This window comes from Leucopleurus acutus (assembly GCF_964270905.1).
Source record: "Leucopleurus acutus genome assembly, chromosome: 14".
Classification (NCBI taxonomy): Eukaryota; Metazoa; Chordata; class Mammalia; order Artiodactyla; family Delphinidae; genus Leucopleurus; species Leucopleurus acutus.
In genome coordinates this window covers 33,799,627-33,809,496 of record NC_139156.1, presented here as the reverse complement: position 1 = coordinate 33,809,496, position 9,870 = coordinate 33,799,627, and the positions used below count along the sequence as shown (strand labels likewise).

At 41.1% G+C, this 9,870-nt stretch overlaps 1 protein-coding gene across 1 annotated transcript in view; it reads left to right on the top strand.

Annotated features, from left to right (window-relative positions):
• Window positions 1-4,547: 4,547 nt before the first annotated feature.
• EXOC6 (exocyst complex component 6) overlaps window positions 4,548-9,870 on the top strand; it is a gene marked incomplete at its 5' end in the record, with an annotated part of 188,022 nt that continues 182,699 nt past the window's right edge. Inside the window, one exon of the mRNA XM_082855035.1 lies at window positions 4,548-4,648. Coding sequence (XP_082711161.1) covers window positions 4,548-4,648 — 101 coding nt within the window. The remainder of the gene's footprint in view (window positions 4,649-9,870) is intronic.

Here is a 9,870-nt window from a genome sequence, read left to right as displayed (position 1 = left end):
AACAATATTGTGTCTGGTTTTTATTTTACCAAAGAGGAAGCTAAATTCTGGGCTTCCTGATTTAATAACAAATGTTGGATAATCCTCGTCTCCAAAGCTCATGCAACATTATACATATATTATCTCCTTTAATCACTTGGTGAGCTAGGGACTATTATTGCTCCCAATTCACACTTGAAGAAACGGAGGCTTAGACAAGTTAAGTCACTCTACCGAGGCCCCACATCTAGTAAGAGATGAATTGGAATTTGAACCCAAACATTTAAATGCCAGACCTGGGCAGCTGCATTCTACAGCCTCCTTCTGACGGAGGGGCTTTCCCAAGATTGTTTATTAGTCTGTAGACAAGCGGCTCAAAGTATAAGTCGTCAATGGTTAAGATTTTATCTACAGGTTAAACCCTTACTTTGCTGGTTAGTTTCCTGCCAGACACAGAGCGCGTCTCTTGCTCTGCCAGTCTCCTGCTCTGTCAGTCTTCCTGATACATCTTTTCCCTCCCGGGAGTCCTGATGAGACATTTTGGGTGGATCTCTGGAAGTCAATATCCACTGCCCCCAAAAGAACTCAACATGCATGTGCAGTCTTCCAGTGTGCCCTACTGCCCCCAACCTCTTCAGACCAGACTAAGTCATTTATTCCCTGGGTAAAACAACATCGGAACAGTCTTCTTATCTGATTTTATTAACAGGAAAAACAGGAACAGCTTACTAGCTCCATCTTCTCCAACTCACTAGCTGTGTGGCTTTGGACAAGTGACCTAATCTCTCTAAGTCTCAGTTTCTTCAAATTAAATTGGAGACAGCAAAAGTACCCTAGAGGGTGAAATTAGATTTTAGTAAAATTAGTATTAATTTAATTACCAAAAAAATTATGAATTAAATTATTAAAGATTAAATTAGATAATATAAAGGGCTTAGCAAATAGTGCTCAGTAAATAGCTATTATGGTTTTTATTTTGGCCTATAGCTGAAATTCTTCGTTTTGGAGCCTTTTAGAAATGTAGCACTTTAGGCCTTTTTTCACATAAATGTGTTTGTTATAGCTACGTCCATAATTTAAATTTACATAGTTAGTTATTGAGGACATTTAGCTTTAAATTCTTAGCAAAAACTTCAGGTACTAACGGAACTGTCAGAAGCCACAGAGGGAACCAGCAAGAGCTGTTTCAGAAGGAGAAGTGGTATATGGACTTCCTTCCATCTTGACTTGAGGGGAAGATACTGCCACTTAACGTTGAGGTAATCTCTATGGGCAGGTGTTGAAACAGGCCAGGAGTGAGGAGTATGTAAGCAGGGCTGGCTTCCCAGGGCATGGGCATTTGGAGCTGGGTTTAGATAGATGGCACCAGGGTTGGAGAAGAGAAGGGGAAAAGGTCTGGTAATGAACACTCCAGAAAGGAATGCCCCACGAGTATGGGGCATTGCCAAATAAGAAGCTGGCTTGTGCCATATGTCTCACCTTGCTTTACTCTTCAGAATAGTGCATTCTGGTCCTGCTCATCGTCTGAGCTAAGATAGCCTGCCATTTCCTGCAGAGAGAACTGGCTTTCTGTTCACTTTGTAGGACAGTAAAAATTTGTTCTCGGATCTTATGCTAGGGTTTCAGGTTCAATTTTCAAAAGACTTATTTTCCCCTCTCAAGAGCTGAACCTGCATTTCAGATGTGCTAACACCAGGTGGTGGTGCCTCAGCAATTGAGGACACAGTCTGCTAAGAAAAAAATGCAATTTTTTACTACTCAGTGAAAAACAGTGGTATGAAGGGCCAAAACACTAGGGTCTAGGTACAGGTCTTCGGCTCCATCCAAGGATAAAATTTTAAATAACCAGAGAAATGGATGAAGTTTATATCCTCTGACAAAAGTCCATAAATATCATTTCTTGCATTGAAGCTCCTGATAAAAGTGAACATCAGGGAGTTTGAGGTAACGTTTTGTTTGTGCTGCAGATTTCTATTAAGGCAACTGAATACACAATAAGATGTTATATTTAATGTCAACATATAAAGAGCAAGTTTGAAGAAACTTTTTACAATTTGATATTGTTTTAATTCCTAATTGTTACCAATAATGGATTAATTAAACTCCTACCTACTCAGACCTGTTTGGAATGCTCCTTTCTAACTCATCCTGAACTCTTTCCAATGGCTTCAGAACTTCAGCATTGTCTGAAGACCTTCCAACTTTCTCTCAGCCATGTGCAGGACTCTATGAGGAACTATAAGAAATTGCAAAATAAAAAAAAAAAGTCATCTCTGAACTTAAGGACCTTAACATGGTGTGAAAATGCTGGTGGACTTGGGAAGGGATTTCTTTTTTTTTTTTCTGTATATTTTCACAGCTTGTGGAAGTGAGATTACCCAGAGAAGATCTGGATTCTCTTGTACCATCAAGACAGTGGAAACAAGCTTGTGATAGGGTTTCTTGGTAGAATAAGTATTTGGATGTAGCAGAGCTTCCTTAGTCTTCCAAGCCAGTGTGCACTGAGGTCAGCCGTGTTTCAGTTCCCTGGGGGTCAACTGTACAGAACAAACAAAATTCAAATTATAAAAAGGAACTAATCAAAACAAGTGCAAACTCTTAAAACAGTTGTTGGTGGAATGGATATGTTGGTGGAATGTGCTACATTGAATCTAGTGTCAGTGGAGAAGGTTGTGATTCATTAGGGAAATCTTTATGAAGGAGATAAATCTGAGTTGAAGTTTCCAAGGAGGGCAGAAATTTCACAATAGGAAGGAGGACATTTATATATGTTAGTAATGTTTATTGGGCCCTTACTAAGTGTGGCAGGCAGAATAATGGTTCCCCCACAATGTTCATGTCCTAATCCCTGGAATCTGCAAATATATTACCTCACATGACAAAAGGGATATTGCAGATGTGATTAACGTTAAGACCTTGAGATAGAAGATTATCCAGAATTACGGGGTTGTGTCAAACCTAATGCCATGGGTCCTTAAAAGCAGAGAATCTTTTCTGGCCTAGGTCAGAGTCAAAGGGAGATGTGACTACAGAAGAATGGTCAGAGAGATGCAATATTGCTGGCTTGAAAGACTGAGGAAGGGGGCCATGGGCCAAGGAATGTGGAAGGCCTCTAGAAGCTGAAATAGGTAAGGAAATGAATTCTACCCTAGAGCCTCTGGAAAGGGCACAGTTGTGCTGACACCTTGATTTTAGCCCAGTGAGACCCGTATTAGACATCTAGCCTACAGAACTATAACATAATAAATTTGAGTTGTTTTAAGCTAAGTTTGTGATGATTTGTTCCAGCAATAATAGAAAGCTAACACAACATGGGACAGCAAAATGAAGTAGACAGTACTATATGGTCATTTACAGATGGGGAAACTGAATTATAAAGGGACTAGGTTCTTGCACAATGTCACCCAGCTGTGGAGTGAAGGACCAGGGAATTAACTTGAAGACACCAGTCTTCAGAGCTCATGCTCTTAATTATTATGCAATATCATCTCCCAGGATTTTTGTGGGAGGAGGATGGAAGTAGTATAAAGCTTCTAGAAAAAGCTCACTGAAGGAGTGAGTTACACAGCTGTATAGTAAAGAGCTTGGTTGACTCAAAGGGACATTCAGAGCCCTGGATTAATGGAGACCAGAAAATATTTGTCCCTCAGGGCTAGGTATGTACTCTCTTCCTGATTAACCTTCTCAGTCGCTGCTTTGACCATGACAAACTGCTTTACTCAGCGTCCCACAAACACTTCACTAAACAGAACTCTTCTACACTAGTACCTTTGCCCAAGCCACCTGCCTTTCTTTCCCATCTCGCTGATGCCCACTGCTGTCTAGAGCTTCCATGCCTTATCCCAGCCACAGCAACTTGGGGGCACTTGGGTTCTAGGACTTTGGCATGAAATCACACATTGCACTTTTATCTTTGCCATAAGGTGTCATAGTTTTACGTCATTTACTTTTTCTGGCGCTTATAATTTATTTCCAAGTTGACTGGCCTCTGTGGACTTCCCGCGGGCAGGGACAGGAATCCATTCAGAGCAGTCGCCAGCTGGGATCTTCCTGGCTCATTCCTAAAATAAATCTTACTCCCACACACCATTTTGCTTTTCTTGAGTACACGGTTTCCTTTCTCTGACTCTCCACCACCCAGAGTAGTACATCAGGCCTCCCTGTTAAACGTTCCCGTAGCTTTTATTACAGATTGTCGACCTCCCTCATTACTAAAGTATCCCCAGCGAGTAGCAGAGGGTCGGGCACACAGAATACAGGGATCTATGTTAAAGCCCAGCCAGTTAATAGACAGCAACTAGGGACAAGTGCCGAGCGAGAGCTGGAGGTGATGCGTCTCCACTCCCCGCCGCCCCCGGCAGTACCTTGGCCTCCCCGCAGGTGTGGAGACCCGACACCTGGTCGCGGGCCCGCGCGCTGCCTCCCACGCCACCCGCGCGCCCCTGCGCTGCCCGCCCCGCCCCGCCCGCCCCGCCCCTTTCCCCGCCCCTCGCGCTCGCGCCACAGGCCGCTCGCCCCCGCGGTTCTCGCGGCGCCGCGCCTCGCTGGCTTCTCAGCTTCCAGCCAAGATGGCGGAGAGCGGCGAAGGTCTGGGCACCGTTCCGGAGCACGAGCGGATCTTGCAGGAGATCCAGAGCACCGACACCGCCTGCGTGGGGCCCACCCTCCGGTAAAGCTCTCATCCTCCCGGGGTGTCGGGCTGCCCCCTCCGGCCGCTCGTCGGGAGCCGGGCGGGTCGTCCGCCGCCGGTGGCGCGCGGAGCGGCCAGACAGGTGGTGCGCGAGGGGGCGGGCGGGCAGGTGGGGGCGCTTCAGGGCGGCTGGCCGGGACCTGAGCCGGGACCGGGGCGGGGCGGCACGGGAGGCTACACCTGTCGGCGCGGCCCGCCGCAGCCGCGGGAGCTGTCACAGCGCAGCTGGAGGGTGTGGCTGCCAAGGCGCCTCTGACCCCGGGAGCCGCGGCGCCGCCCCGCCTTCGCAGTCCAGTCCCGGCCCTGGCCTGGGGTCTCGAGGACGCGCCTGGGGCTTCCTGGCTCTCGGATCGTGCAGGGGCCGGGGGCGGCTTGGCTGCGGACGTGGCGGAGGCGAAGGTTAAGTGCCGACAGCCGGCGTAACCGAGGTACCGACGCTCGCGCAGGTGGAAACCCTGGCGAGCTGGGCTGCCGAGGGCGTGGGAGAATTGAAATTGAGCGGGAGACGCCGGCACCATTATCGCCCCTCCCGCGCGGCCAGAGTGGGCGAGGAGGGAGCGTGGGCTGGAGGGGAGGAGCTGACGCTCGGGAACGCGCTGATGTGACCGTGCGCTCGCTCGGCAAGCCTGGGGAGCTTTTACTTATTTACGAACGTTTCATTAATTTTGCATGCATTTCGCAGTTTATTTTAAAAAGAATCTCCACCCTTTAAAAATAGTACAAGAACAATGAATATTCCAGACTGAATACCTGCTGCCCTAATAGAATATTAGCCGGGTACTATAGTGATCCATTACAGCGTTAGGCACTTTCTTCAAGGATGAGTGCCTTTTAAGCATAAGGTTTCATTTTTCGCTGTGATGATAATGAAATTATTATTCACTTAGGGAACTTGGGACTCGTTGGGCTTTAATCATTATCATTTCTTCAGGATACATACCTAGAAATGGAGCGCTGGATATTTTGTGGACTGAGGATGTAGTATAAAGTGAAGCCAGTTCAAGTTATGATGTAAATCCACCTTGCTCTGATAATCCGGAGACCTGGGTTCTTGGTTTACCGTAGTCTAACCACTGATGAAGTGTGAGGTCATGGGCAAAAATCATTTAACTTCTCTGGACCTTGATTCTTTATTTGTAGACAGGGGAGGGGTGGGTGTTTAGATGCCCAGAAAGCTCAGGACCTTAGAGACCTTGCCTATTTGTTTACTGCTGTATGCCTAACACGGAGCATGTGGTAGGCATCTGATATATTTTTGTCAAATGAAGTTCCATTTATGATATGATAAGAATAATTAGTGCATTTTCTTAATTTTTCAATGTAATTCTTTTCATAAAACTCTGCATTTGGTAATGAAAGTAGAAATCATAGACTAAAAGGAAGCTTTGTTTTCCTCACTGCGTGGTGAAACTGAAAGAGTACAGTATGTGGTATAGTTATCAGAACAGTCCATTTTTGAAAATAGTATTGGTTATGAAGGAGATGCTTCTTCTTGAGAAAATGTGCTAGGCAGTATCCTTGATAGCAGATGAAATTGACTTAGAAGAAAAATTTGAAATACAGTTGGCTCTTGAACAATATGTATTTAAACTGTCGATCCACTTATACCTGGAATTTTTTAAATAGCAAATACCGTGGTACTACATGATCCACAGTTGGGTGGAACCTGGGATATGGAGGAAACCAGTGTATGGACAGCTGACTATAGGTTATATGTGGATTTGTCACTGCATGAAGGGTCCGAGGCCCTAACCCCTCATTGTTCAACAGTCAACTGTATATTGAGAGATTCTTGTGACACAAATAGAATATATGTATTCATGGTGTTATCATTCTGTTCTATTTTGCTGGACATTTTTGTAACCTGCTCACTTTGTTGAAACCCACACTCTTCTTTTTAGCGAACTACGTTGACTCATACTTATCCTATATATACACTTGTCATCTCTCATTTATAAGCAGACTCTTTGCACACACATGTAGAAGGCACTATTAGTGGTTTTTTCTCTTGAACAATTTAAGCTACTGTTATCTTTTCCCAAGGTTTCACTGAGTGACATGCTAATACTAAATTTAAAAAAAACTTTAATTATGGGAAAATTTAAGTGTTTTAAAAAGTAGAAAAGTCTAATGGACCACATGAATTTATCGTCTAGCTTCATTTCAACCCCTGGCCAGTCTCATTTGATCTCTTCCCATTTCCACTCTTCCTCACCCTGGGTTATTTTGAAGCAAATCCCAGACAGCAGTTCATCCATAAATATTTCAGCATTAAGATTAATTTTTGTTGTTATTTCTCAATTAAGTTTTAGCTGGCATGTAGGCTTATGTTGTTATAGTTATTATTAATATTATTTTTCTTAGTGGCAGATTTTTTTCAGCCTGACCTTTTCCTGACTCACTTTTTATCAGATCAGTCTTCCTGGAGGAAGCCAGGTGATTAAATGAGAAGCATATTATACACTTTTCACAGGGCCTGGCATATGATGTGGTTCTTTGGCCACAATGGAATTAAATTAGAAGTCAGTAGAAAAGTATCTGGAAAATTCCCAAATATTTGAACACTGAACAACGCACATCTAGATAACCCATGGATGAAAGAAGAAATGGAAAGAGAAATTAGAAAGTATTTTGAACGAATGAAATGAAAACACAACATATCAAAATTTGTGGGATACAGCTAAATCTATAATTAGAGAGAAATACACTAAACACCTTTACTGGAAAAGAATGGTTTAAAATAATGGCCTCATCTTCTAAGTTAAGAAACTAGAAAAAAAAAGAGCAAATGAAATCCAAAAGAGCCAAAGAAAGATGATAATGATCAGAGTGGACATCAGTGAAATAGGAAATAGAAAAACAGTTGAGAAAATCAGTGAAACTGAAACCTGGTTCTTTGAGATCAGTAAAATTGATAAACTTCAATTTTTGAGGTCAACATTAACCTGATACCAAAACTAAACAAAGACATTTCTAGAAAAGGAAACTATACACCAGTATTATTAATACACGCATTAAAACACTTTAAACAGAATTTTAGCAAATTAAATCCACAATATATAAAAATAATAAATGGGATTTATTTCAAGAATGCATGCTGGTTAACACTTGAAAAACCAACTGACGTAATTCATATTAAACTAAAAAAAATTATATGATCATCTTAATAGATGCAGAGAAAGCATTGACAAATCTAACATTCATTCCTGATAAAAACCCTCAGAAACGAGGAATGGAAATTCCTCAGCCTGAAAAAAGGCATCTATGAAAAACCTGTAGCTAACATTAAACTTAACGGTGAAAGGCTGAATGCTTTTCTCCTAAAATCAGGAATAAAGCAAGGATGTTCATTCTCATAACTTCTATTCAACACTGTACTAGAGGTCCTAGCCAGTATAATAAGATAAGGAAAAAAATCTTGATTGGAAAATCATCTTTATTTACAGATAATGTAATTATCTGTAGAGAAAATCCTATGGAATGCATAGAAAAGCTACTAGAACTGTTAAGTGGGTTTAGCAAGTGTATAGGACACCAAATCAGTATGCAAAAATCAATTGTATTTCTGTGTGCTAGCAATGAACAATCAAAAATTGAAATAAAAATTAATAGCATCAAAAAATATGAAATTCATAGGGATAAATATGGCAAACAATGTGAAAGATTTTTACCTGAAAACTATAAAACATTGCTAATAGAAATTAAAGAGGACCTAAATAAATGTACACATATGCTGTATCCATGAATCAGAAGATTCAATAATGTTAAGATGTCATTTCCCCCAAACTGGTCTTTAGATTTAAGACAATCCCAATAAAAATCCAGCAATTTTTTTGGTAGAAATTGACAAACTGATTCTAAAGTTCATATGGAAATGCAAAAGACCTAGAATAGCCAAAGTAACTTAGAAAAACATGAAAAGTTGGAGAATTTACATTACCTGGTTTTAAGATTTATTATAAAGCTACAGTAATCAAGACAGTGTGGTACTAGCATCAAGCTAGACAAATAGATCAGTGAAACTGAGAAGACTCCATAAATAGGTTTACACACATGGTCAGTTAATTTTTGGCAAAGATGTAAAGGCAATTCATTGGAAAAGATAGTCTTTTTAAATAACAGTAGTGGAACGTCAGATATCTATATGGAAAATAATGAACTTTTAAATGTATTTTGCATCATATTTAAAAGTTAACTCAAAATGGATCGTAAACCTAAACGTTAAATGCGAAACTATAAAACTCCTAAAAACTACAGGGGAAAATTTTTGTGACTTTGGGTTAGGCAAAGATTTCTTAGATACTATTACAAAAGCATAATACATAAAAGAAAAAATTGATAAATTGGACTTTATCAAAATTGAGAACATCTGGTCTTCAAACACACTGTTAATGAAAAGACAGGCCACAGACACGGAGAAAATATTTGCAAGTCACATCTCTGATTAAAAAAAAAAAATTGCATCCAGAATGTATAAAAGAAGTCTTTGAGACTGACGGATAAGAAAGCAAACAACTCATTTAAAAAATGGGTAAATCCAAATGTAAAATAGATAGCTAGTGGGAAGCAGCCACATAGCACAGGGAGATCAGCTCAGTGCTTTGTGACCACCTAGAGTGGTGAGATAGGGAGGGTGGGAGGGAGACGAAAGAGGGAGGAGATATGGGGATATATGTATATGTTTAGCTGATTCACTTTGTTGTAAAGCAGAAACTAACACACCATTGTAAAGTAATTATAGTCCAATAAATATGTTAAAAAAATGGGTAAGTGATTTGAATGGATACTTCACAAAAGGAGGTATGTAGAGAGCAAATAAGCACATGGAAAGAAGATTAACATCATTAGTTGTTAGAAAAATGCAAATGAAAACTACGGGGTAAACCACCACACTATTGGCTTGTCTAATAAAAGACTGACCATACCATGTATTGGTGAAGTTGTAGAACAACTGGCACTCTCATATATTGCTATGGGAATTTCATAGATGCTGTTTTTCAGGTTGAGGAAGTTCCCTTCTAGTCCTAGTTTGTTGAGTGTTTTTATTATGAAGGAACATTGAATTTTTCAGTTGCTTTTTCTGCCTCTGTTGAGATGATCATGTAGATTTTGTCCCTTATTGTATCAAAGTGGTGTTTTACATTAATTAATTTTCAGATGTAAACCAACCTTGGGTTTGCAGAATAAATCCCACTTGGTCA